This window comes from Canis lupus, chromosome 31 (assembly GCF_003254725.2).
Source record: "Canis lupus dingo isolate Sandy chromosome 31, ASM325472v2, whole genome shotgun sequence".
Lineage (NCBI taxonomy): Eukaryota > Metazoa > Chordata > Mammalia > Carnivora > Canidae > Canis > Canis lupus.
The window spans coordinates 37,537,772-37,565,288 of NC_064273.1; the positions used below are offsets into that span (position 1 = coordinate 37,537,772).

Here is a 27,517-nt window from a genome sequence, read left to right on the forward strand (position 1 = left end):
GAGCTGGAGATTTGGGGTCTGTGACTCTCAGGGCTGGGCCTGGTCCCTGTGTTCTGGGTCCCAGAGAGACGGATGGCACTCGCAGGGGCGAATGGCGCTGATAAGGGGGCCATTCCAGGCAGGGGTAGGGGGGCACGACTGGGGGGCGTCACCAGCCTGGCAGGGCAGGCTAACAATGGGTGAGCTGCAGAAGTGCAGGACAGTCGTGTCGCAGAGACCGCAGGCAGGACAGGAGCCCCACAGAGACCGCGGGCAGGACAGGAGCCCCACGGTCCCTGCGGGGGGCGGATGGACGAGCTCCAACCCACCGGTTGTCTCCCAGACCGGCTCCGGGTTGCTGTCTCCGTGCCGAGCCGCCGACAGGCTGAACCTTCGCTTCAGTGCAGAATCGGCCACGCCAAGGGGTCGAGCGGGTCACGAAGGCTTTACCCTTCTCGTTCCAGGACGGCGGGTGGACGCACGCGGCTCGCACGGGGGCTCCCTCGCTCAGCCGGGAAGCTGCTCGCTCACGACCCTGGGGCCGTCTCCCTTCCCTCGCCATCCAGACGGCCCGATCCTTCGGCCCCAGACGCCGAGTAGTTTGGGAAGTGGAGACCAACTCGAGTCCCTAACAACTTTCTGCCACGACCCGAACCACATGGACCCCTCCCCAGCCCTTGCTCTCCCCATAACGGTGCGCTCTTTATTGACGGGACGCAGACACGGGGCAAACCAACCACAGGACCGGCCACTCGTGGCAGGGCCCCTCTGCTGAAAACCGGAGCTGTGCTGTTGCCCGGGTGCCCCCTGGACGAGCACATGCAGCTCAGAGGGTACACTCGAGACCCTTCCAGGGGGAAGGCTCAGTGAGGCCGTACGGTTCTTCTACACGTACGTATAATTTTTTTTGAAGATTTTATGTATTCACGTGAGAGAGCAAGGAGAGCATGGGCAGGGGACGGGGAGACGGAGCAGACCCCCGCTGAGCAGGGAGCCCGACATGGGGCCCGATCCCAGGACCCTGAGATCACAATTGGAGCCAAAGGCAGACGCTTCACTGGCGGAGCCCCCAGACGCCCCTTCACGTACATCCTTGTTATGTGAACTGTTGTGGCCTCTTGCACGCACATCTGTGTGTTTCTACCAGGGTGTAAGCTGGTGTGTGAAGGCGTCTGAGTACACGAGAGCTAATGCTCTAGAATCAGATTTCCCCAAATCTGGTCATTAAATGGGGGAACTAAGGACCAGAGACAGGACGGAGTCGAGGCAGGTGTGGGGAGCCGTGGTTAGAACACAGGCTCCTGGATCCTGGGCCCCCCACCCACTCGCCGTGATCTTGGGCGGCTCCCCCGGGGCTCAGCAATGCGGGTGGAAGGGGTGGCCGGCCAGCTCAGGCCAGCGCGTGACCCAGGAGGGGCCCCACACGGCGCAGAGGTCACGAGGCTGTAAAACAGCCACATAAACACGTCACTCGCACCTCTTGATGCTTCTGGATGTGATTACAGTTTCAGATGAAAGAAAACACCAAAACAAAGGAGGAAATTCGCAAAGATCTACAAATATGTATTTAAAGAGACTATAAGCCCTCGATGAACATAATGAAGGTCAGTGACTGTGCTGACTTTGTCTCGCCCACGGGAGTTAGGAGCAGGGACCAAGACAGGTGCAGGACAGCCTCTCCCTAAGTGGCCCTGCAAAGCAACAGCATTGGCTTTTTTTTTTTTTTTTTTTTTTTTTCAGCATTGGCTTTTGATCCCAGACACGCCCAGAGAGGACGGAACCACACGGAACCACGTGGATGGGCCCGCTCAGAGCGGAACTAGAAGTACGCCAGCTCGTCGTGCTTGGCTTTGTTGGTCTGATAGCTGGACAAGGCCAAGGGCTTGTTCTCATGCGGGAGACTCTGAAATACTCGAAGGTGCACAAATTCGTCATCGTCAACTTGGACCTGGAATGGGGTGCGGTCGGGGGAGGGGAGTGAGGGGCTGGCAGGACCTCTGACCCCACGTGCCCCTGCTGGGCCAGCCTGCATGGTGTAGGCCCTGGAGTCGGGGAGGGGGAGCCCTCCAGGTCATCCCCCCCCCGCCCCCGGCCGCCCCCCTTCCCCACTGCAGCTCTGCCGCTCACCTTGATGAAGTAGTTTGTCCCCGCGACCACCTGGCTCCTGAATGTCACGGCCTTAAAAGTAGTGTACTTCTTATTTTCCCGCTCTTCCAGCTGGGCCTTCACCTGGGGGCCGGGAGAGAACGTTAGCGGCCTCCCTCCCGCGAGGGGAGCTCACAGCTTACCTGCTCACGTTAAACACTGTGAACAGTTCCCGTGCGGCCCCTTAGGTTTTCTCCACCACCACTGACTGTTCTTGATCGCGGAGGGACGCGGTCCACGAAGCGCAGAACACGACTCCCTCGATCTGCCCGTTTCCATGGTGGTGCCTCAGCTTACCTCCGCCCTTCCAGCTCCACGAACGTCACGGGGTCATTTAACATTCTCACCACGACAGCACTATATGCAGGTTTCCACCCGTCTTCCCTTTTACTTAACCCTCGGACGGGTCGCTTGAAAGGCTGTGTGTGATTTTTTTTTTTTTACTCTTAAAAATTGAGTAAAATGTTTCAAAATTTTCAAAATTTTCAACAAAATACAATCTTTAGTTGAAAGGTACTCTCCCTTCTTGTAGATGTGCCCCGGTTCTCTGCACCATTCCCCTACTGGGGCCACTACAGCTGTTCCTCAACGTCTCCCACAACACAGGATGCAGCGGATTCTGGGCTCTGCAGGTAAAAATCACTTTACTGATCTTTAGACGATTTCTTTAAGAAGCAGAGCCTTTGGGCACAAGCTGATCCTGATCATTTGTGTCAAAGAGCAGTCATACTTTTGGGTCAATGTTGTTTTCCAAAGCTGTGACCTTTTAGGAACTGAGCATCTTTATGGCAAAAGGAAAACAGGTTTGCCTTTTTTTAAAAAATAATTTTTTAAAGATTTTATTTATTTATGAGAGAAGAGAGAGAAGCAGAGACACGGGCAGAGAGAGAAGCAGGCTCCCTGTGGGGCGCCTGATGCAGAACTTGATCCCAGGACCCTGGGATCACACCATGGGCCAAAGGCAGATGCTCGACTGCTGAGCCACCCAGGCGCTCCCCCCCCCCCCCCCGCTTATAAATTTAAAATCTAAGCTACTTTACAAGTGCTCTAGCTGCCTGCTGGGTTGACAGTAGGCCCTGGAGTGCACAGACTTTGTGTTGGAGGGACAGGACTAGTTCCAGAGGGTTGTGGGGTTTTGGGTCATCGGGCTGCAGGGCACAGGCTAGCCCCTGGGAGACGGGGTCGGGGGTGTGTGTGTGTGGGGGGTCACCATCATGACACAGGTGGGTCACCATCCAGTGCAAACAAAGGCTGTGTGTGTGGCCCTCAGGGAGGTGCCCCTGCTGGGACAAAGGGACAGGAGGCTGGCCTCTGGGCAGCACGGGGCAGGCTGGTCACCGTCCTGCTGCTCCTGTGCTCTCTCTGTGTAACCGCCTCCCCACCTGGGCCTACCTGTGTCTGAATTCTCACCTGGAGCCCCCTTGTTTGGGCAAAGCACCATGCTAGCTCTGCAGTGAACGGGCTCTGCAGGCAGCTTACAAAGCTGGGGCCCAGGGGTTTGGGAAGGAATCACCTGTCCCTTCGCCTGCTTCAGGGGGTGGCGGCAGGGATGGTAAGAAAACCCCAGCGGAGGTGAGGGAAGGGGCAACGTGGCAGCCTCGACGATGCAGAAGGGCAGCTCCGGGCACCGGTACTGACCCGGGAGGGGGCTCGGAGTCCCGGCTGGGCTGGGGGGCTGGGGGGCTGCCAGTCAGCAGTCAGCAGCCTGCAGGGACGGGCCTGGGCGGAGGCGGGGGAGGGCACAGGGCAGGACCAGGACAGGACCGGGGTGCGGGGCGCTCCTGGGGGCGCTCCTGGGCGGGTGCAGAATGTCCCCTGAGCCGGGTCGGGGTGGCCGTTCGCGCAGGCCGGCCCGCTCGGAGGGCGCCTGGCTGCCTCAGTTTCTCCCAGTGGCAGCACCGCGTCAACACGGGCGGGAGCGGCTGGCCTGAGAGCGGCGGGGGAGGAAGGGCAGGGCCTGGGCCCGGGGCCGCGGGGAGGCGGGGCTCGCGGCAGTCACCGCAAATCCCTCATTTTCACGGGTCCCGTGGGGGTGAGTCACCGGCCCGGGCGGCGGGGAGGGGGAGGGGCGGGGGAGGGGGGGGGGGGAGGGGCGGGCGGGGCGGGGCCGGGGCCGGGGCGGGGGTGGGAGCGGGGGGAGGGTGTGGGGCCGGGGTCCCGCCTTCGCCCGGCTCCGCGCCCGGCTCTGCACCTGCGGCGTGCGGGAGGCCCCGAGGCCCAGCGGGAGCGGCCCCGCGCGCTGCCGCCTACCTGGTCGGCGATGGCCTGGGTGTCGGCCGTGGCGGGCTGCGAAGCGCTGGGCGCCCCGCACATCATGCTGGCGGCGGCGGCGGCGGGAGCGCGGACGGAGGCGCGGGCGGAGGACCGAGCGGCGGAGCTCAGAGGAACCCCGAGCCCCGGAACCCGCTCCCCTTAAAGCGGGCGGCGGTCACGTGGGGCGGGCGGGGCGGGGCCACGAGGGGGCGGGGCCACGGAGGGGGCGGGGCCACGAGGGGCGGAGTCGGGTCCCCTGCTGCCCCACCCCCGCCCCCGTGCGCCCCAGGCGGCCGCCCCCGGGGCCCTCGCCGCGCGCACCGTGTGGGCGCTCGTGGTCCTGCCCTGTAGGGACGTCCCCGAACCGCGGCCTCGGTGTCCTCCGGTGGCCGGTCGGGCGCGGTGGGGGCGGTCCCCCTCGGGGTGGGCTCTGCAGGGGACGGTCTGGAGGCGCCCCCCGTGCAGCGTTGGGGCGGGGTGGGGGCGCCCGGGGGAGCGGGGAGCTGCCCGGGAGGTGAGAGCTTGCCCCGGGCCCAGGGGAGAGAAGCCCGCGCGGCCGGGAGCTGGGGGAGCGGGGGGGGGGGGCAGGAGCTGCAGGGGGGCCGAGTCCAGGGTGCGGCCTCAGGGCGCTCTGCATTCAACCGGCCCCGCCCCCCGCTTGTGCCAGCGGATCTGGACAGTCACCCGCATGTGACCCAGAGGCACAGGGAGGGCGGGGGGGGGGGCGGGCGCTGGACACAGGAGGCTCCAAGCTGTCCCGGCAAGGGAGGAGCTGGCTCCAGGGGCTTCGGCCCGGCTGGGCTGGGGGCTGCAGGGCTTGTGGTCAGATGGAGGGCATTTAGGGCAAGATCTGGGTGAGAATTAGATTCAACCACCCAGGGATGGGGGAGGGTCCCACACTTTATTCGGGGCGGGGGTAGGGGCCGTGCTAGGAGCTGTCAGGACAGGACTGGTTTTTGAGAAAGGGCCGGGCCCCTGCCCCCCCATGGCCCACCCCTCGGTGGCCGCGGGCGTCCTCTCCCTGGGTGCTGACTCTGCAGGAGCCCACCCGCTCTGCCGGGTGCTGGGCTGACCTGGAGCCGCTGCCAGGAGCCTCCCCCGAACAGGTGTGTGGGGAGACAAGCCTTTCTGGTACCTGCTGGGGCAAAGCCCAGTTTGTAACTTTAGGAAAGGACGGAGGACAAGGTGGGAGGACAAGTGGTTGAGCCCGGGGCGGGGCGCTGAGGAGGAGATGGACAACCTGTTCACAGCCGCATGAATGTGCCACTGAGTCAGATTTGATTCCATAAAAATAGAAAGCAAAGCATCAGAAATTAATTGTCAACGTGGGGAAAGGCAGGCGGTTCTCTGGCTTTTCCTTGTCACATGGCTCAGTGGGCTTGGCCCTCCTCCCCTCCCCCTCCTCTCTCCACCCTGCCCAGCAGGTTTTGTTCCCTCTTGCATTGGGTTAAAAAGAAAACCACAGGCCCAAAATGGAGCCTTTAGGTCACGTCACCAGGCCGGGACCTCGTGCCTAACCTAGCCACAACCTGCCCCAGAAATGTAGTCTTAACTGGCCAGTAGGAATCTTCTGGTGGCACCAAGGAGATCATCTGTCCCATGGGTTCTCCTCCTTCCCCCAATGGAAGAGGAGGGAATCTGCAGGATCAGGCCCCTGTCCCCCCACCCCCCACCCCTCCCACCCCCCGCCAGGGAAGGTGACCTTTTCCAAAATAATCTTCTCTTCTGCTGATTGTCCTCCCCTGTTTCTGCCTACACTATCCCCACACTCTCTGCAGCTCCCGGAGCACCTGTGTGCTTGCTAGATGGGATGCTGCTCTCAGTGGATCGTTGAATCAAGCCAGCTAGCCCTTCAAATGCACACAGTTGAATTTTTGTAACACAGGCCTCCTCGGGACGGGTCCTCTCTCCCTGCTGGACCCACTCCTCATTCGCTCACGCTGAGACAGGAGAGCCAGGTTCTTGTCTCACGGAGTTGAAGAAGGAATCTCATGGACAAAGGAGAGTGAGTAATGCGATAAGAGTTTTATTATTATTTTTAAAGATTCTATTTATTTATTCATGAGAGACACACACACACAGAGAGAGAGAGAGAGGCAGAGGCACAGGCAGAGAAGCAGGCTCCACGCAGGGAGCCCGACGTGGGACTTGATCCCGGGACTCCAGGATCACGCCCTGGGCCAAAGGCAGGCACTAAACCGCTGAGCCACCCGGGGATCCTGATAAGAGTTTTATTAAAGAGGATTCAGAAAAAGCTCTCAGGACTGTTAGGGATCCCAACAGGGCTGCACTGGGGGCCCGTAGGATTGGTCTTTTATTGAAATCCAACCAGGGAACTTTTAACATCTTTATTGAGAGCACCATGGAGTAAGGACTGGTGATGACATCTTTAATGGCCCATTTCCCTTTTAGGGTCCAGTAAGTTCTCTATTGGATCACAAGTAGCTGTTAGAACAAGACACCGAGGACCAGATGGTCCTGTTTGTTTCTTCCTCTCTGGTTACCTTACACCTCCACATTTTTGGGATTTTTGTGAGCCTCATCCCATGGCCCCCTACTTCTCTCTCCCTACCTAGCCTTCCCTTTCCCCTACTCAACATTTTACAAATAGGAGGGTAATACCCTGGGAAGTAAGTAAAGACCAGCCAAAGGACGGTGAGCAAAAGCTGTTAATTCAGAGCTGGCTTGTGGCTGGGGGTCCCACTGTCACCTGGGTTTGGCAGAGACTCACAGCAGGCAGGGGTGGGGGACAGCTTGATCATGGAAAACAAGGAATACTCGGGTATGCTCCATGGGGTCTGTGGGTGGGCTCACTACAAGCTGGGCATCCTGTGGGATTGTTTTCAGGGCTGGATTCGGTTTTCTCTGGCTGTCCTGAGCTAGAAGGGGAAGAGAAGCTGGCAGTCACAGCCGCCTCCTAACTGGTCCGGGCTTGAGGCCACAGAGGCCTGTGGCCATGGTCTGGCTTCTAGATGGTGGTTGTAGAGGTTGTGTGTGGGTCAGAGTTCTCTGCTCACACCTGGTTCCAGACAGATGTTTTACAGCAGCCACAGCAAGGAGGCTCTGGAGGCCAAATGCTCGAACTCAGATGCAGGCAGGCCTCCCTCGTACTGCTCTGTGGCACAGGACTAACTGCTGAGCATCTCTGGCCCTCTCTGTGGGGATAATACTCATAAGCAACCTCAAAGGGTTTTGAATTTTGTTTTTGTTTTTGTTTTTTCCTAAGTACTAAATGAGGGACCCCTGGGTGGCTGAGTGGTTGAGCGTTTGCCTTTGGCTCAGGGCGTGATCCCGGGGTCCTGGGATCGACCCTGCAGGGAGCCTGCTTCTCTTTCTGCCTGTGTCTCTACCTCTCTGTGTGTGTCTCTCGTGAATAAATAAAAAAAAAATCTTAAAAAAAAAAAGTACTAAATGAGTTACTAAGTGTGAAACATATGGGGCAGCGTCCGAGCCCCCAGGGTGAACTAATAGTGTTATTACTATGACTGCCTATAATTAGTACACTAACGTAAATCTCTCCCATAATTAGCATTACTTTTTCTGTCCAAAGGCTCTGGAAGACTGACTGACACTTATCTCTCATTCCTTAATGCCCCGGGGTTCTCATGTTGCTGGAGCTGGAGAAAAAGACCAAATATCCTGTCTGCCCAGCCAGGGTCCTGGAGCCGCTCCAGGGCCTCGGACATCGCTTCAGCTTGAAATCTGTGAAGTCCCTGATTTTCCCCGGCATAGGGAAGCCGAGGGCTTTGTTTCTCAGCGTCTCGGGGTCCTTTCTTCCTCAGCAAGGTGCTCATCTCTTTTGCTTTCCTCTTGGTGCTCGCAGGCAGGTGATCCACAGACCTTGCTTCTGCAGCTAATCAGTTGTGGCTTGTGTTCCCATATGCAAAAAATTGTCATCAGAATCGGTTGCTAATTCCTTTTTTTTTTTAAGATGTTATTTATTTATTCATGAGAGACACAGAGAGAGGCGGAGACACAGGCAGAGGGAGAAGCAGGCCCCATGCAGGGAGCCCGACGTGGGACTCGATCCCAGGACCCCGGGGTCATGCCCTGAGCCACCCAGGCATCCCAAATTGGTTGCTAATTCAATTCTAGCCTAAGAAACCCTTAAAAAAAAAAAAGAAAAAGAAAGGAAAAACAGGAAGAAAAGGAAAGATGGAACATTTACACAGCTAAGCATTTACCAGTTACCAGTTCATCTCCGTTCACAAGGGAGGGACAGTGAAGGTAAACCTAAAGCCAGGGGCCCCACGTGGGCACAGCGCGGTCCTGCCTCCCGCATTAGTGCCCATCACACGCCTGGCCACCTGTGCTTGCTACAAACCAAGTGGACCATGGCTTTAGCTCTGAGCCAGGGCCCTCGAAGGGAGCCAGCACCTGCAGAGGCAGCCCTGAGCCCCCTGGAAGGGTGGAGGGAGCTGCAAAAATCGGGGCGAGTCAAAGGAAGGAACAGATGTACCATCTAATCAACTAATGCAGGCAAGGGGTGCCCTAAGCAGAGAAGCCTCAGCACAACCCAGGGGATGCCCGGGGCCAAGGTCGGGGGCAGTGGACTCTCTGGGTCCACCTGGTCCACCTGCCTGGGCATGCCAGAGGTTCTCCCCACGTGTCCTAAGGACCTGCGTCCTGGGTGGGGTCCCCAGCGGGCAGACGGCATTGGGCCTATTCCTCGCCGTCCTGTCACACAGGAGGCACTGAATAAATATTTGCTTCTCACATGCTGCTGTGAATCAGAAATAAAACCATGGTCGGAGCCATCAATACCAGGAGTTAAGGACAGTTCTTGGGTGGAGAGAAAGTTTATAAAAATTTCCATCCCAGAATTTAGAAGCACGTCAGTGGTCAGCCCCCGTCCATAGCAGGGGGCTGTGCGGTTGGAAGGGCTTCTAGAAGAGCGTTTCCCCCATTTCCCTGCCGTCTGCTCCACCAGCTGCTTGTGGAAATGCGAGTTTGCAGCCTGTCCCTGGAGACTCGGGTTCCTGGGGGGCTCCGTGGGGCCCGGGCACCTCGGGATTGACGTATTCACTGAGCTGTTGACGCCTCTGAGGGTGGGATGCAGGCATTTAATAACTTTGCTCCCTGTGATCTGATGTATTTTTCCAAAGTTTTATTTAAACAACTATTTTTGTTTTGTTTTTAGGAACAAGAATTGTTTTATGTTGGAATACTGCATATTCTTGGGAAGTTAATAATATCACGGGGGAAATGGTAGGGGTGTTACTGAAAAGCAGTTGCAGGGGCCCCTGGGTGGCTCTGTCGGCGAAGCGTCTGCCTTCCACTCAGGTCATGATCTACGGGTCCTGGGATCGAGTCCCGAGTCGGGCTCCCTGCTCAGCGGGGAACTTCTGCTTCTCCCTCTCCCTGCCCCCCCCCCCACATGGGCTCTCTCTTGCTCTCTCTCTCACATAAAATCTTTAAAAGAAAAACAAGAGCAGTTTCAAAACTGTCAATCTAGTGTGATGAATATAATTAACAAGTTACATTAGTAAATGAATGTGTAATGAATGAAAATCTCATGCACCGAAAAGACCGAGATGCGTGCAAAGTTGTTCCTTCAGACCCCGACGCTGTGTCTGGCTCCTTCCTCTAATTTTTCTTATTTCCCTAATTACCTATAATGAAAAATCGAGAGCATCAACATGAGGAAGAGGCCGCTGTGCGATCCGAGTGGGTGAACTGGAGCCTGGAGGGAAGGTCCGCGGCTGCAGGCGCGGGGATCGGGGCCCGGAGCAACGTGAATCTTTGGGCCCCTCATTTAGAAAATATGAAGGATTTCAAGATGGTGGTGACAGAGCCACAGCAGTCCTCCTGAGGGTGGGGACCCCGACGGGCCACCTGCGACGCGGCCCTGGCTGGCTCCCGGGTGCCCGGGCTCAGCCTGGGCGCACCCTCTGCTTTGTGTCTTGCAGGCTCCGGGCAGAAACACAAGCTGGAGCCTCTTCACTCCCCCGTGAAGTGGCAAAAATCGTACCCCCCTCCCTGGCAGCGTATTTTGGGGGTTTCCTGAAGGGAGAGTCCTAGGTGCGGGGAGCAGCCCGCGAGATGGTGGTGCGAGTCCGGGTTCCACCTTCCGTACCCCGGGCCCCGACCGCCGGGATCTGCAGGGGCTCCCCGAAAGTCACGTGCACCCGGAACCCGAGCCGGTGACGTTGGTCTGGAAGTGGGGTGTTTGCAGATGTCAGCAGTTAGGAGAGGCTCCTAGTGGATCAGGGAGGGCCCTAACCCCAAGGGCTGGTATCCTTTATAAGGAAACCAGAGGACCAGGGAGATGGGTGGGAAGGAAGCCGGGGTGCACGGGGAGGGGCGGGGCCCAGACTGCGGGCCGCGGGGAGCCCGGGAGCAGGGAGGACGCCCCAGAGTCTGTGGAGGGCACCTGGCCCCGCCAACTTCTGGCCCTGAGGGAAACCGACATCCCTCGCCCCACACCCCACACGCTTCCACACCTGCACACACACACACACACACACACACACACACACACACACTCGCTCTGGGGCCTGCCCGTCTGCATCAGGGCGAGCCCGGAGCCAGGAGGCCGAGTTGGGCGAACACACAGGACCCGCGAACGCGGAGTTTGCTACGCTCTAAAAAACCGAGACACAAGCAGGACAGGGATGAGAAGCGGGTCTGCGTGATACCGTGTGGAAGCACCACGGTCCTCGCTCCCCGAGGAGTCCGCGGGCGCCTCTGTCACTACCCACACCCCCTGGGCAGGTGTCCCTATGCACTGGGACCACGACGCTGTCCTGGGTGCGCCGTCCTGGGGGCAGATGGCACGGGGTGATGTGCGTGGAAGTGGAGAGAGACACCCGTTCCCCTAGTTCCCACCAGACTCTCTTAATACTTAGAACGTTTTCTACTGAACTAACTTCAGGCCCCAAAGACGGTGTAGCTTCCGCAGACTCTGCATCCAGTTGCCCTGCATGTGGCCCCGTACAGAGGCAGGGGCGGCAGCGATCCGGGCAGGAAGGGTCTGGGTTTAGGGCAGGGGAGCCGACCCACAGGGTGACTCATTGCTCTTCGTCCCCGCAAAGTCATCCCTCTGGGCCGCGCTCCTCCCAGGCTGCTAGTGCACACTCAGTTTCTCAGCCTTTGTCTTTCAGGAACTTGACCTTTTTGAAGAGTGCAAACCACCTGTTTTGAGGACTGATGGTCTTTGGGGCTCCTGGGATATTGCCTCATGATCAGATAGGGGTGATGCAGTTTGGGCAAGAATGCTGCTGTTGAGGCAACACGAATAGAATTAGAGATTCTCATCTCTAAAAGAACGAGAGTTTTCTTCGAGCCCGTTATGCTCTGGAGCGTGGACAGTGTTCATGGGGCCGCGTGCTCCTTACATCCTGTGAAAGGACTAAGGAGTCACAGTCGTGCAGACGGACGGCAGGAGTCACAGTCGTGCGGCGAAAGAATGTGGGAGCAGGAGCACGCGATCCCCTCGGCTGGGGGCCCGGAGCAGGGGCCCCAGGAGGGCGGGCCGCAGTCGGGCTCCAGGTCCCGCTAGGGTCGTGGACAGTCACGCCGACTTGGAAATCTGAACAGGCTCCCCTCGTGTACGAGCCTTTACAGAGGTTTGCTCACGTCACCGCCACGGTGAGGCTGTGTCCTCTCGGCGCACCTTACTGAGGGTGCCTGGCACCCGTGGGTCTTACCGCTGGCGATGTTGACTTCTGTCCAGAGTAAAGACGTGCCCGCCGGGTTTCTGCACCCTGACTTGCTGCTTCCCTATTGGAACCAGTAAGGACCTTTGAGACTCTGCAAACACCACTGCCGGTTCTTGCCTGCAAGGCACAGCCGGCTTTGAAAAGTTTCCCAAAGAGGGATGATTTTGCATTCAGGACAGAGCACGTTTATTTATTTTTGAAAATATTTTGAGAGAGTGAGAGAGTGTGAGCACGAGCGAGTGTGAGGGAAGTGGCAGACGGAGGGGAAGAGAGAGGATCTCCAGGCGCCCTGCTGAGCACAGAGCCCGACAGGACAGGGGGCTCGATGTCATGACCCTGAGACCACGACCTGAGTCAAAATCAATCAGAAAGGGAGACAGAACATGAAGACTCCTAACTCTGGGAAACAAACTAGAGGTGGTGGAAGGGGAGGTGGGTGGGGGGTGGGGGTGACTGGGTGACGGGCACTGAGGGGGTCACTTGACGGGATGAGCACTGGGTGTTATTCTGTACGTTGGCAAATTGAACACCAATAAAAAATAAATTTATATATATAAAAAAAGAGTCAGAAGCCCAACCGACTGAGCCACTCAGGCGCCCCGCACATTTATTTCTTAGATACACTGCATAGGATGCAAATATTTCATTAGCTGCAAACGTCCAATCGTTGTTTATACTATAAGGCGTATTTTAAAACTATATGTTGGTCCATTTCATTGACTTTTTTTTTGTGAAATTTCATGTCACAGATTCACTGTGATTATTAAAATTGCTCTTTTCTTCAGGCTCAGTTGTCTTCTGTCTTCTTTCTCCTGCTTTCGGATTGTTCCCAGCCTCACCCGCTGCCCTTTGTAGAGACTGACCTTGTCTCGTTCACGGCGTCGCTATTTATGGATGGCACTTAAACAGTTGGTCAAAAAGTTCATTCTGCTGCTAAAACCAGTTTCTAAAACGTTTCCCAACATTTTGTCATGGAAATCTCCAAACATAGAGACTGTGGGAAAAACAGGGCAACGAACACCTGTGCTCCTGCCACTAGCGTCAACCTTTGCTAATATTTTGCCATATTACGTGATTATTTATTGCATTAACTTCCAGACATCAGGAAGAGCAGAGTTGTGGAAGTCAGGATGGTTCACTGTCACCACTCTGCAGTTGTCTCCTAAAACTTTCCTAAAAGTGGGGATCCCTGGGTGGTTCAGCGGTTTAGCACCTGGCCCGGGGCGCGATCCTGGAGTCCTGGGATTGAGTCCCACATCGGGCTTCCGGCATGGAGCCTGCTTCTCCCTCTGCCTATGTCTCTGCCTCTCTCTCTCTCTCTGTCTATCATAAATAAACAAATAAATAAATTAATTAATTAATTGATTAATAAATATTTTTTAAAAAGTAAAACTTTCCTAAAAGGACATCCTTTGACAGCTGGTATTGGCAAGCTACCATCCGTGGGCCAGATCCATCGCATCATGTGTTTAGTTATGTTTTTTTTCAGTAAGCTCTATGCCCAACATGGGGCTCGAACTCATGTCCCCCAGATCAAGAGTGGTGTGCTCCACCGGCTAAACCAGCCAGGCACCCCTCATTCCACCTGGTTTTGAAAATAAAGTTTTATTGGTACACAGCCATGATCGTCATTTACATAAGGTCTGTGGCTGCTCTTGCACCACAGTAGCAGTTGTGTGGCCCATGATTCTGAAAACACTATCTTATCTGTGTTGTGGAAGAGGGTTGACACAAGTCCTGACTGCTCTGCTCAGAACCTCATGAATTACACTGGTGTCTGGGAATGTGGGTGTCCAGAGGGTTCCCACCACGTGATAAGGGTGCCTCAGTGGGCCAAAACCATTTGCACAAACCATGTGGTTTGTTGACCTTAAAAATAAAAAGTTAAAAAATAAAATAAAATAAAATAAAAAGTTATTGTTACCAGCTACAATGGGTTTATTCAGGTTTATTCTCAGCAGAGAATCTAACTGGAGATAAGCAAGCTACCGAAAAAAACCGCTGGTCCGACGAAGGAGAGAAACTTTATTTTGTGGGGAAGAAGGAGGAAGTTGGAAGAAGCAGTTTTGAACAGAAGTCCACTGGAGAAAAGCATGAGTTTGGGGTGATGACGGTTTCTCACAAGCTACGTTGCAGAAGCGGCTAGCTTCTTATAGGACGTGCGGTGTGTGTCCTTCCCCGTCGGGACCTGTCACTGCCGAGTCTCCCCTGTGGGGGGGTCCTTCTGTTGGGTCTGCGATTGACGTGGTGGGGATCCCCCTTCCAACTTCCCATCCCCCCTACGGTGAGGTTTCCCTGCGTTAATTGTCACAGGCTTGTGCTGAACACTTGTTCTCCTGCTGGGAGTCTGGAATTTTGCTAGGAGCCAGGCAGAGAGCTCCCGGGTGACTGGCTCCAGGTAGGAGCCTGGCGCTGACCTCTGACCAGGCTCCTGGTATATAACATTTCATATGTGTGTACTGCTCTTTGCTGGGGAATTAAGCAAGTTCTACGTAACCCCCACTGGGAGAAGCTTCTGGAAGCTTCCTCCTTGACTCATTCCACAAGTCCTTTTCCCTATGCTAATTTTGCTTTGTATCCTTTTGTCATAATAAACCACAGTCAAGAGTCCTCCTAGCACATCAGGGAACCTGGGGGTAGTCGTGGGGTCCCTGGACACACACAGAAAAAGCCTGCTGAATCCCCCTCTAGGTAAACACCACTGTCACACCTAAGAAACTATTCTGCGGGGATCCCTGGGTGGGATCAGGGGTTGAGCGTCTGCCTTCGGCCCAGGGTGTGATCCTGGAGTCCCGGGATCAAGTCCCACATTGGGCTCCCTGCGTGGAGCCTGCTTCTCCCTCTGCCTGTGTCTCTGCCTCTCTGGTGAATAAATAAAATCCTTTAAAAAAAAAAAAAACTATTCTGCGCTAAAAAAGAAACGTAGTCTGTATGAAAGCTTTTTCAACTATTTCCAAAATGACTTTTTAGCTTTTTCTTTGAACCAGGATCCAATCAAGATTTGTAAGTTGCACTCCCCCCTCTATTCAGTCAGTCCTTGTTTACGATGTTAACTGTGAAGACATCAGGACAGCTGCCCTGCAAACTGTCCCAGACCTGGGTTGGCGGTTTTCTACGCACTGTGGGTAGACAGCTCCTACGTCCTGAGACCTGGGGTGCAGCCCTAGAGGCTGGGCAAGGTTCAGGCTAGACTACCCCATAAGTGATGCTGGCGGTGGTGAGCACTCTCGCTCCAGTACAGATGCTGGGGTTGGCGAGTTCTCACTCCACTGTAGATGCTCGGGTTGTGAGCTCTCGCTCCGGTGTAGATGATGCTGGGGTTGTGAGCTCTCGCTCCACTACAGATGCTGGGGTTGGTGAGCTCTTGCTCCACTGTAGATGCTGGGGTTGGTGAGCTCTTGCTCCACTGTAGTTGCTGGGGCTGTGAGCTCTTGCTCCACTGTAGTTGCTGGGGTTGGTGAGCTCTTGCTCCACTGTAGTTGCTGGGGCTGTGAGCTCTTGCTCCACTGTAGATGCGGGGGTTGGTGAGCTCTTGCTCCACTGTAGTTGCTGGGGCTGTGAGCTCTTGCTCCACTGTAGATGCGGGGGTTGGTGAGCTCTTGCTCCACTGTAGATGCGGGGGTTGGTGAGCTCTTGCTCCACTGTAGTTGCTGGGGCTGTGAGCTCTTGCTCCACTGTAGATGCGGGGGTTGGTGAGCTCTTGCTCCAGTACAGATGCTGGGGCTGTGCGCTCTCGCTCCCCGGTAGGTGCTGGGCTGTGCGCTCTCGCTCCCCTGCAGATGCCAGCGGTTACTTCCTACCGCGCTTTCTTGAATCAACGACCAGGCGGTTGTAAGCAACGAGAAGAGCCCGACGCCACAGGGCCCCCTTCCCTGCGCGGTCCTGGCTCTGCACACCGCGAACCCCACCGTGCCCCGCCGCACCCCCGCGCCCCCTCTCGGTGCTGCGGGCGGTGGGGAGGCCCGTGGTTGCGGCTGGAGCCTGCAGCTCCGCCGGCGTCTCCCGGGGGCCCGGGCCTTCCCCTGCCTCCCGCCAGCGGGTGCGGCCGCGCGTCCGCTGACCCGGGGGCACGTCGCCCGGATCAAGGGTTCACCGGGCGGCACGGGGCCGCTCTCCGATTCTACCGACTCTACCGCAGCCGCCGGGCACGCGCTCAACGGCCTGTCTGTAATCGCGCGTGTCCCGGGCCCACGCGGGCTCCGGCAGGGCCAGGCGCCGAGGTCAGCGCCCCGCCCGGCCGCTAAGCGGCGGTGTCCGCGGCCGCGGCAGAGGCCGTCGCGCCGTGTGACGTCACGGGCGCGCCCCGGCGAGACCGCCGCGCAGGGGGCCGTCTGCGCACGCCCGAGGGCGACCGGCGCCGTCGAGTGACGTCGCACGCGCGCGCGCGGGTGGCGAGACTGGGTCCCGGAAGCCGAGGGCTCGGCGGCGGCCGCCATGGCTCCGCGCGCGCAGCTCCCGCCGGAGATCCAGCTGGCGCAGCGTCTGGCCGGAAACGAGCAGGTGGCCCGGGACCGGGCGGTGAGGAAGCTCCGGAAGTACATCGTCGCGAGGAGTCAGGGGGCCGCAGGTGGGCGCGGGCGCGGGGGGGGGGGCCTCGGACCACGTGGGTGGGTCCTCCCCGCGGCCCGGGGGTGCGTCCCCTGCCGCCCGCCGCCGGGCCCCCCGCGGCAGCCTGCTCGGTGGCCGTCTGAGCCCCGCCGGGGCGGGGGCCGTGCTTGCGAGCGCTCCCGAGGGCGTGGCCGCCAGCACCTGCAGAGGCCGCAGCGCCCCCCCCCCCCCCCACCTCCCTAGGGCTGCAGATTGCGGAGTCCCGCTCGGGCCTCGTGGGGCGAACCCGGGCTGGGCCTGCGCGCTGCTTAAGGAGCATCCCCCTCCCCCCCAGGGGATGCCCATCCTGGTGCCAAGGCACCCGGCACCGTAGGTCGCATCTCCGGAAACATTTCAGGTGACTTACTGGTTTGAGTGAATTGACTTTTCCTGCATAACACGGAACAGTGCGCGGACCCCGGAGCGTGAAGCCGGAGGAGGCCTCCCTCGCCCATCCACGCGGCGTGCAATGTCCAGAAACGGGAGAACGGCGGCTCCGAGACGGATACTTGGACATTCTCAGTGGTTACTGAATAATGAGATGCCTTTTACCTGCAGGAATACTCAGAGCCGCAGGCGCAGCGGGTTCTGAGTTGAGAGGATGGCGGGGAGGCCCAGGTTCTCTGACGGTCAGAGTCTTTAACGGCTTTGATCTCATGCAGGCAGTCACGCTTCCGTGGCTTTGATCCTGGCGCTCGGAAGCACTTGGGCTGGCTTTGAGTGCTGCTGTTTTCGATGCAGGTGGTTTCACTCACGACGAGCTGCTGAAGGTATGGAAAGGGCTGTTTTATTGCATGTGGATGCAGGACAAGCCGCTCCTCCAGGTGAGTGTATGAGGAGGTCGAGGAGGTACTAGCTGGAGCATCACGTGGTTCAGCCTCGTATTAGCGCAGCCAGAGACGCTGAGCGGAGGTTTACAGCTTCAGTGCTTTATATATATTTTTTATTTTATTTTTTTAAATTTATTTATGATAGTCACACACAGAGAGAGAGAGAGGCAGAGACACAGGCAGAGGGAGAAGCAGGCTCCATGCACTGGGAGCCCGACGTGGGATTCGATCCCGGGTCTCCAGGATGGCGCCCTGGGCCAAAGGCAGGCGCTAAACCACTGCGCCACCCAGGGATCCCAGTGCTTTATATTTTTATGGTCAGAGGGCCGAGGCCGTTGGTAGGAGTGTGTCGTGCTGCTGAGGTGGGCACCGTGGTGACAGACGATTGCCAGCACAGGTGATAGGTGCAGACCTGGGCTGTCCATGTGTGTCCAAGCCGGCAGACAGTGCTGAGATGACGGAAACGGAGGGACAGGACCCACGTCTGCTGAGAACAGGGTTCTGCTGGGGTTTTTTTAGAATTATATATTTTTTTTAGAATTGTTTTTCTAAAAAAGTAGACTTTTTATTTTTTAAAAGATTTATTTATTTACTTATTCGTGACAGAGAGAGAGAGAGAGGCAGAGACACAGGAAGAGGGAGAAGAAGGCTCCATGTAGGGAACCCGATGTGGGACTCGGTCCCAGGACTCCAGGATCACGCCCTGGGCCGAAGGCAGTGCTAAACCGCTGCGCCACCCGAGCTGCCCTAGACTTTTTAAGGAGCAGTTTTCGGCTCGCAGCAAAATTGAGAGGAAGGTGCAGAGAGTTCTCGTACGCTGCCTCCCCCCACACGCGCACAGCCTCCCCTGCCAGAGTCGTGTGTCTCTTACAGGTGATGAACCTGCCTGACACGGACCACCCCCTGGAGCCCCAGTGGATGTGAGGGTTCACCCTTAGTGTGCATGTTCTGTGGGTTTGGATGGGTGTGTGCTGACACACAGCTGCTAGGACAGGAGCTCACATGCAGCATCATTGCCCTTTTTTTTTTTTTTTTAAGATTTTATTTACTTATTTACAGAGCATGCATGGGTGGGGGGCAGAGACAGAGAACCCCAAGCAGACTCCCCACTGAGTGCAGAGCCCCACACAGGGCTCCATCCTATGACCCTGATCGTGACCTGAGCTGAAACCAAGAATCAGACCCCCCAGCTGCCTAAGCTGCCCAAGCCACCCAGATGCCTTTAATGCTAGCTTTTTTAAAACCATATTTCTCAGAGTGAATTGATTACTTTTTTTCAGTCACTTGGGTGGCAAGGGTCCTTACTTATAATGCAGATTCTTTTGTGGTATTTGATGCCTCCTACGCTGGGATCTCTCAAGGGCAGGCCTTGGGATTGTCTATCCAACACGTGCACTTGGGGACGCTTCGCACAGTGACACAGGCAGGCGGCGAGTAGTTTCTGGGGTCTGGTCAGTCTCTGTGGCTGGTTAGGTGACCCTGTCTGTCCTGTGCCCTCCTTTGACCATTAGCCTCTTGCTTGAGGCTCAGCCTTGGTGTCGGGGGCAGTGTCTGCCCTTGCTTGTGGTGAGCATCTGTTGGTTCTGGCTGCAGGGAGGTTGGGGTGGGGAGGGTCTCGAAACAGTACAACTTGCAGACCTGAAGCACGCACAGTAGAAGGGCTGGTGGGAGTTGGTTCTCAGTGAGTGAGTGTGGATTTACTGTGCTTGTCTTTCTGCTTTTGCTTCTTGTTGTAAGAGCACGTTTCTTTGGGGTCTGAGAGTTTTTTACTATTTACTACCCAGGAAGAACTAGGGAGGACCATTTCCCAGCTCATCCATGCTTTTCAGACCACAGAGGCACGTGAGTATCCTCATCCCGGGTAAGCCCTTTGGGAAGGACAGAGCCGCCCTACCAGACGTGGAAGGCTTGCGATCTAAGACCCTAAAGCAAGAGGGAGGTCCTTGTCCTGGGTGCTGTCTGCTGGTACTTATGTGCGATATGCTGCCCTAAGTGTCCAACAGTATTAACTTAACTGATCCAGCGTGGACTGAACGAAATCAAGGCTGAAGGGCCACTAGCTTATGTTTTATTTATTTATTTATTTTTTAATTTTTTTTTACATTTTTATTTATTTATGATAGTCACACACAGAGAGAGAGAGAGAGAGAGAGAGAGAGAGACACAGGCAGAGGGAGAAGCAGGCTCCATGCAGGGAGCTCGACGTGGGATTCGATCCTGGGTCTCCAGGATCGCGCCCTGGGCCAAAGGCAGGCGCCAAACCACTGCGCCACCCAGGGATCCCTAGCTTATGTTTTAAAATGAGAATGGAAACTTGGGGCGGTGTTGCCAAGTTGCTGGATTGAGTCACCTGACGGTCATGGTGTTCCCTCAGTGCCCTCGCATCTGTTTTGGTCCTGCCCAAGATCCCTAGTTCTCAGCCCTGCTGCCTGCCTGCTGTGATCACTTGAGCATCCTTAGAAATCTTGATGTCTCGCCTCTAGGCCCAGTTTGATCAGGCTCTGGGGGTGAGGCCCGGGCACCTCCAATGCTCGGGGTGGGGACAGCGTCCCTAGCATAGATCACTGGCTGTTGCTGGGGAAACCCTGGTTACCTGGATGGGTTTAGTTTGGTTAGAGTAGGTAGGGTAGTCACAGGGAGGTGCACAAGGAGGTACGGTAACCACTGTCTCCATTAGGGAGAGTCATTAGCATCTGAGTAATTCGCGGAGGCCCGTCTGTTGTAACTTTCACCTGAAAACCTGCAGAAGAGTCACTGTGCTCAGCAAAGGCCAAGTACAAAGCATTCACTTGGTGACAGTCGAGTGAGTTAGTGAACTGGGGCTTGTCCGTCGTTGAGGCATCGGACCGGCCCTTTGTTGTAGGAGAAACTTGCAACAGGAGGTCAGAGAGGCCACATTTGTTCGCTGAGGTCCAGGCGTGGGCAGGGCTGCTTCCCCAAGGCCCCTCTCCTGGGCATCAGGACTCCGTCTTCTCCCAGTCCTCACACGCTCATCCCTCTGCGTGTCTGTGTTCTCATCTCTTAGAAGGACCAGCCAGACAGGTGTAGGGCCCACACCAGTGACCTCGTTTTGCCAGAACTCTTTAGAGACCTCATCTTCAAATAAAGTCTTACTCGAGGTCTTGGGTTTAGGGCTTTGAGAGAAATTTGGGGGACACAGTTTAGGCTGTAGCACCATGTGTCTGATGTAATGTTGGGAGGGTTTGTGCCTGGTTGGGTTAGTGGATGTAGTGGGGCCAGGTGTGAGTGTCAGGCAGGGACCCAGCCCGAGCCAGGAAGGGGGAAGAGTAGGCTCATGGGCGTCAGGCAGGGATCCCGGCCCGAGCAGGAGGAGGAAGAGCGGGCCCGTGGGCATCAGGCAGGGACCACAACCCGAGCAGGAGGGGGAAGAGCGGGCCCGTGGGCATCAGGCAGGGACCCTGACCCGAGTAGGAGGGGGAAGTGCAGGCCTGAGCAGCTGCTTCTCTTGCTGGTGGCTTTGCCAGCTGCTCTGAACTCATTCTTCCGAGACCCTGGCTGCAGAGGTTGGAGCTAGTGCTGCTCTTCCAGAGGTGCCTCCTAGCCCCCATTTCTGCTTCCGGTTTGTATCGTGGCCTCTGAGTGGGGCAGACTGGGCCGCACACGATCTCCTGAGCAGGTTTCTCCATAATCTCTGACCTCCCTTCCAGAACGGTTTCGGTGTTCCCCTGTGATTCTCTTCTGGTCTGTTCTCCTCCTTCAGAGCACCTGTTCCTTCAGACGTTCTGGCAAACCATGAACCGCGAGTGGACGGGCATCGACAGGCTGCGGCTGGATAAGTTCTACATGGTGAGGAGACCACGCGCTCCTCTGCGGGGCCCTCGGGTGCCGGCGGCGGCGTGGGGGCAGGGCTGGGGGGGCACGGCCCAGAGCGATGTGGCCTCTGAGCCTGTCCTGCCCTGGCAGGTGGTGCCCCTGAAGACTGAGCAAGGGCTGTGAGGGGAGCCCAGGCCTTTCCTGGTGAGCGCAGGCCGAGGGTTGCCGAGTAGGCACAGACCTCTACTTCAGCAGTGCCCAGATTTCCATTCGAGGAGGGGGTTAAAATGGCCCATCTGGGGAGCTCAGGGCTGCGGCCATCGCACCCCTGCTGGAGGAGCCTTGAGCCCGTGAGCGCCAGCAGACCGGTGTGCAGTGCGAGCCCTGATGCAGACCCTCCGACCACTGACAGCTCTGGGTGGTCCGCTATGGGCTTTGGGCCCCGGAGGTGTCCGGGACGGGGGATTCTGGGGCAGTTGGGGCTGTGTCCCCCCTGACGAGGGTCTCCGTCTGTGTCACAGCTCATGCGGATGGTCCTGAACGAGTCCTTGAAGGCCCTGAAGACGCAGGGGTGGGAAGAAAGGTGCGTGCTGGCGGGATGTGGAGAGCGGCTCTGCGCGGCCCTGGGGGTGGGGCCGTGTGTTTCTCTTGCTGTCATGCGTCGTGAAGAGAGGTCAGGTGGGGAGCAGGAGGGGGACCCGATGGTGCTTACGGTGAAGCATGTTTCAAATTAGTTTGTGCGTGGTTCCCAGAAATGAACATTTTCAATCTTGGTAAGTTCTTCCTATGAAACCAAATTGATTTCTCTTATTATTATGATATCATTCGTCAGGTGATTCCCAGCCAGGTGCTGTGTTTTTGGTGTAGCGTGGTATATTCAGCTGTCAGCAGTGCTATTTGTTTTGGTTCTAGAAATATTTAATTCATCCAGACTTGTCACTTTTGGCAGGGGTGCTTGCGATAGGGGCAGTCTGTGTCCCCCAGATTAAGAGGGGGACTGTTTTGTGGCCAGCCTTGGACTTCCCCAGGCCTCTGAGGCCACTGAAAATGGCGTGTCGGGGGAGGGCAGGGGTGGCCGGCCCCAGGCCGAGGACTCCATGTGGAGGAACCCGGGAAGCAGCTCTTCCCCGTCTCTGGCCTCCCGGCTCCTTTCTTTGCCTTCCTGGGCAGTTCCCGTGAGCACAGTCCCATGAGACGTGCTGTAGCCTCCTGTCACGCCAGGCCTTTGTCTTTCCACTTGGGGTCCGAGCACAGAAAGGGAGCCTGTGTGAATGTTTGCACGCCTGGCCCTTCGTAGCCGAGACGCCTCTTGCCCCCTGTGCTGGTGCCAGCAGTGGTCACGAACCCGAAACCATGAGTGCTTTGTGCGGGAACAGCCCCGGGCCCAGGCTGCCTCCCGTGCGGGTGGGAAAGCTGGGCGCTCGCCCGTGATGGCATCCTGTCGGAGCTCCCGTGACGTGGAGGACCGTCGCTGGCTCGTAGCCTGGTGTGGCCACCTGCCCTACTGGCCTCCTTCCTTCCTCAGGCAGATCGAGCAGCTGCTGGAGCTGCTGACGACCGAGATCCTACACCCTGACAGCCAGGCCCCCAGCGGAGTGAAGAGCCACTTCCTTGAGATCTTCCTGGAGGAGCTGAGCAAAGTGGGCGCCGCTGAGGTGAGGGCAGGGGGCTGCGGGTGGCGGCTGAGCCCCTCCCCTTGCGCCCGCAGGAGAGACTGACACAGCCCCCCCTCGTCGTAGCTGACAGCAGACCAGAACCTCAGGTTCATCGATCCCTTCTGCACAATCGCTGCTCGGACCAAGGAGTAAGTAGCAGGGGGCTTCCTCCTCCCTGGGCCCCCAGGAGGACTGCCCGTGGGAAATGGCTGCTCCCTCTTGGGAAGAGAGAGTTTGGGTGTGTGCAACCAGGTCGCCGGAGGGGCTGCTGCCGAGGGCAGGTCGCGCCCGGACTGACTGGCCTGCCCTGGTGCCTGCTGCCCCTCAGCTCCCTGGTCTTGCATAACATCACTCGGGGCATCTTTGAAGCAATTGTGGAACAGGCCCCATTTGCCATTGAAGACCTTCTGAATGAAGTGGACTCACAGGAGGAGGAGGAGGATGATGACGATGAGGACAACGAGGACGGGATGTCAGAGGATGATGAGTGCAAACAGGATGTGCCATCCGGGAAGCCAGGTAATGGGGTCATGGCACATCCCATGTGGTGGCGCCCGTCCTGGCCCAGCAAGCTTCAGGGGTCCCCTCTCATCTGGTCCTCTTGTTCCTGGGCCTGTCCCCAGCATCTCTCCTCGGCTTGGCAGCCTGGGTGACCTTTAAAAACAAGCACATGTGTCCTCCATCTCCCAGTTCCCCCCGCCCCCCGTGCTTCCTGACTCCCTGGCTCCTTTCTGACCTATGGTTCATCTCTGGTGCTTCCGCCCCCGCTCACCCCTCCTTTCCGATCCCACCCAGACCACCTGTTTAAACACAGCCTCTCCACCCCTTCCCTGTCTCACTCGCTGGGTTTCTCTACAAGGTATCTTTTCTGGCACAAATCCTGTAAGGTTACTTAAGTTACTTATTCACTGTTCATGGCCCTTCCTCTCCCTGGATGTCGGCTCCCCCAGCACAGGGAGTTCTGGTGATCACGGCTGCGTCCCTGTGCTGGGAGCAGCATCTGTACTGAGGTGCCCATGGTGGGACTCAATCCCGGGTCTCCAGGATCAGGCCGTGGGCTGAAGGTGGTGCTAAACTGCTGAGCCACCCGGGCTGCCCATCCACTGGGGGTCTTGATGCTAATAGGGTCCTTGTGGGACATCCCTTGATCTCAGTTGGGCTCATGGACTGTGTTGTGGCCCATGGTTGTGAGGGTGCGTCTTCCACCAGTTTCCGGATTCTTCCCTGCCTCCGACTCTTTTTCTCTCGTGAAACCCACGTTACGTAAAGTTTACTACGTTAATCTTTTTTTTTTTTTTTTTTAAACACGTTTGTTCAGCGTCGTGATCAGACTATTACATTTGGCAATCAACAGCGTGGGTGAAAAAAAAAATGCCTACATTAAAAACCCTTCTTGGAACGCTTTATGCTTTCCACAGAGCAGAAACTAAAATACTCTGTTGTACAGTTAGTCCCAGATCTGGTCTCTGAGTTTTTGCCCACACGCTGGAGTGTCATCCAGAATGTGTTCTCTTGGCAGTGACTTGGCCCTGCCGTCACGGTGTGTGGCTGAGGACACAGGTCCTCGTAACCCTCAGCTTCCCCGGCTCTCCCCTGCTGCTCCCCCGGCGCCCCCAGCACAGGGGCCAGGGCTCTTGCCTCCAAATTTCCTGGGTCCAGAGGTTTTTTTTTTTGAGATTTTATTTATTCATGAGAGACACAGAGAAAGGCAGAGACACCGGCAGAGGGAGAAGCAGGCTCCCTGCGGGGAGCCTGATGTGGGACTCGATCCCGAGTCTCCAGGATCATGCCCTGGGCCGAAGGCGGCGCTAAACCGCTGAGCCACCAGGGCTGCGCCCCTGGGTCCAGTATTTGAGGATTGTTGTAACTGTCAAACTCCTGCAGCTTCCGCTGGCTGTGGAGCTGCTCCCGTCGTTACCAAATCCCGTATAGCCGGCCCCATGGCCTTCGCCGCCACCAGAGCCACCTCACCCACGGAAGGGTCCTCCATGACCAGAGTGGTCATTCCCATCAGACCACCTCCATGGCCACCACTGAAGTTTCCAGAACCTCTCTGACCTCTGCCTGGAGGAGGCACCGGCCGTCTGCTATTAGGGCTTCCCTTACCTCGCGGCAGGAGCTGTTCACAGGGTGGTATTTCTGAGCGACGGTCTCGTGTGCAGTCATGGTCGTCAGGTATTACGGAGCTGGGCGGCCTCCCACCGCGTCGCTCGGTCACGTCAGTTTTCCCATAGCGCTTGAGGGGATCTCATGTGGTGGTCTTCAGTGGCATCTTGCGTGCCACCAACAGAAACCTGTCTTGGCTAAGCGAGCGCCAGGCCTTTGAGAATCTTCTCTTGAGACAGTCGTCTCTGGTTCCACGGCTCTTCCACCGCCCCCGGGTGGCCTTGTGTTCCCAGCGGCGTCCCCCTCTTCTGTGGTGGCGGAGGCGACAGACCCAGGGCCTTGGGGGCACTTGGTGTCTGGGTCTCGTCACCGCACAGCCCGAGAGCGTTTGCCGTTGCTCAGGCTCCTTGGTGGTTAGAGCGCTCAGACTGCCGATGAACGGCCCCGCAGCTGTCTGACCTGGACTTAGACGTGACAGTGCTGGGTGGGGACCTTGACCGGGGCTTCCCCAGCAGCATCGCGGGCGGAGGAGAGTTAGGCGTGTTTAAGTGTACACGTTAGTGGTGTTCAGTGTGTTCGCCAGCTTGTGCAGCCGCCGCCACCATCGACCTCCAGAACTTTCCATCCTTCCTCCTGACACTGTGTCCCTGGTAACCCCCCCGCCCCGAGCCCCTGGCGCCTACGCTCTGCTCTCAGCATGAGAGATGGGACTGCTCTGGTCCCTCTCAGCATGTGTCCGTTGCTTTAAGGTTGAGGAATAATCCACTCGTCACACTTACCCTGGGGACCCTGGGGCTTCTTCCGTGGTTTGGCTCTTGTGAGTAATGCTGCAGTGCGCGTGGGTGAACGAGTATCTCTTGGAGACCCCACTTTCAGTTTGGGGCATATACCCAGAAGTAGGATTGTGGGGTCGGTCACACACGATTCTTTGTCTAATATTTTGAGACCCCTCCCCCCACGCTGTTCCACAGCAGCTGCACCATTTTCTGCACCCACCACCACCAGCAGCGTCCAGGGGTTCCAGTTTCCTGGTTCTTTGCCAGGAGCCGCCCCAGGCTTGTGAGGGGGTCTGTCTCTCTGGTTTTGGTCAGGATGTCCCGGACGATTGGGGACGCGTCCGCTCCATTCCTTTGCTTTCAGGCCAGTCGTGACCTGCTGAGCGTTAGGCACTCCCTCTGCCTCGGGAGTGAGTCTAGGACACACACGCCCTGTTGGGCCTGATTCGCACACATCTTGGCCCATTCTGTGGGCTGCCTTGTGGGTAGTGGCTTTCAATGCACAGAAGTTTTAACTTTCATAAAGTTCAGTTGGTCTCTTGTCACACATGCCCCCAGTGCCCCATCTGAGAGTCCTTGGTACGTGCAGTCTCGTCAAGGGTTTGCTCTGTGTTTTCTTCAGAGTTTTATTATTGGGAGTTCTTACGTGTAGCTCTTTTATCCTCTTTAAGTGAATTTTGGAAATGGGTGGAGGGCCTAGTCTCATGGTCTTGCCGGCGGATGTCCAGTTTTCCAGCTCCCTGTGTTAAAGAGCCTGTCCTTCCCTGGGGAGTGGTCCTGGGGCTCCCACAGAAAGGCTGTTTGGCCATATAGATTCAAGGTCTAAATTCTCTTGCTGCCAACCCCCCCCCCCCCCCCGGAGTGCTCCTGGGTGGTTTTGTTCACCCCACCCCCTGCCCCAAGTGTGCCCCTAGCACATTAGCCAGCCCACCTGTGCATCTTGTCCATCTCTTCTCAGCAGCTGGAGTCCCCCCAACACAGGCAGGTCCAGGGGTTCCTGGCAGCCCTTTGTGCCTGCCTGTGGCCCTGCCGTCCTCATTCTCTGTCACTCTCTCCTGCCTGTTGCTCAGAACCATTCTGTAGGTGGTGACATCAAAGCCCCGAATCCCCTGCAACCCTGTCTTTGCGGCCCCTTGGTCAGGCCTACCCTGTGGCTGGACTTAGCTCTCCTTCTTCCCTGATTAAGGAATTTCTGACGCTATGTTGGCTTTGTAAGATGTCTACTCATGATTTCCTCTTAATTTTGCTTTAAGGAAGAGGCTCAAGCCCACCTACCCTGGGATGTCTCGTTCCATGGCACCTCGCCCCCAGTGTGAGGCTGTCCATACCCCAGCCCGCACCTGCACGCCCCACCTGGGTCCTGGTCCCAGCAGAGAGGACTCTTGGTTCCCAGGTGCCTGGGTTGGGTTCCTCTGCACACTGGGCACGAGTCTTTGAATTGATGGGTTCCTTTCGTTCCAGGCTCCCTCCGTGGAGCTGCCTGCAACCCGAGCAATGAGCCAGCGGAAGATGGCGAGGACAGTGTGGGCCCCGTCCTCCAGGTGGGTGGACTGGGCTGGGGCCTGGCTCTGCCTCTGCACTCTAGGAAGGCAGAGAGTCCTGAAAACCGGGGCTGGGGGTTGGCCCTCGGGGCTCAGGCTTCACGGCCAGCCCACGTGCTCCTGCTGGCCTTGGGCACGGGGCAGGTAAGAGCATTGCTGAGAGGTCACCTCCGGGCACACCTGCGTTGGAGCCCAGTAGAAACAGAACGC

At 57.2% G+C, this 27,517-nt stretch overlaps 2 protein-coding genes across 11 annotated transcripts in view; one reads left to right on the plus strand and one right to left on the minus strand.

Moving 5' to 3' along the window:
* Nucleotides 1-1,517: 1,517 nt before the first annotated feature.
* The window catches only part of CSTB (cystatin B), a 449,713-nt gene continuing 423,713 nt past the window's right edge, over nt 1,518-27,517 (minus strand). For 2 of the 5 annotated variants that reach the window (XM_049104612.1, XM_049104609.1), the window contains exons 2-4: nt 4,375-4,459; nt 2,107-2,208; nt 1,518-1,927 (exon numbers count right to left, since the gene is read on the minus strand). In XM_049104612.1, coding sequence (XP_048960569.1) covers nt 1,799-1,927; nt 2,107-2,208; nt 4,375-4,440 — 297 coding nt within the window. In that variant the 5' untranslated portion in view covers nt 4,441-4,459 and the 3' untranslated portion in view covers nt 1,518-1,798. Of the gene's footprint in view, nt 1,928-2,106; nt 2,209-4,374; nt 4,587-27,517 lie in introns of those variants that run through there. The other 3 variants (XM_049104610.1, XM_049104611.1, XM_025462103.3) reach the window with 2 other exon arrangements.
* RRP1 (ribosomal RNA processing 1) overlaps nt 16,409-27,517 on the plus strand; it is a 132,601-nt gene continuing 121,492 nt past the window's right edge. For 2 of the 6 annotated variants that reach the window (XM_049104579.1, XM_049104578.1), the window contains exons 1-9: nt 16,410-16,605; nt 17,367-17,449; nt 19,240-19,297; nt 21,177-21,262; nt 21,751-21,812; nt 22,755-22,884; nt 22,969-23,033; nt 23,213-23,403; nt 27,228-27,307. In XM_049104579.1, the coding sequence (XP_048960536.1) occupies nt 16,473-16,605; nt 17,367-17,449; nt 19,240-19,297; nt 21,177-21,262; nt 21,751-21,812; nt 22,755-22,884; nt 22,969-23,033; nt 23,213-23,403; nt 27,228-27,307 (888 nt within the window). In that variant the 5' untranslated portion in view covers nt 16,410-16,472. Of the gene's footprint in view, nt 16,606-17,366; nt 17,450-18,328; nt 18,376-19,239; nt 19,298-21,176; nt 21,263-21,750; nt 21,813-22,754; nt 22,885-22,968; nt 23,034-23,212; nt 23,404-27,227; nt 27,308-27,517 lie in introns of those variants that run through there. The other 4 variants (XM_049104577.1, XM_049104580.1, XM_025462105.3 and 1 more) reach the window with 4 other exon arrangements.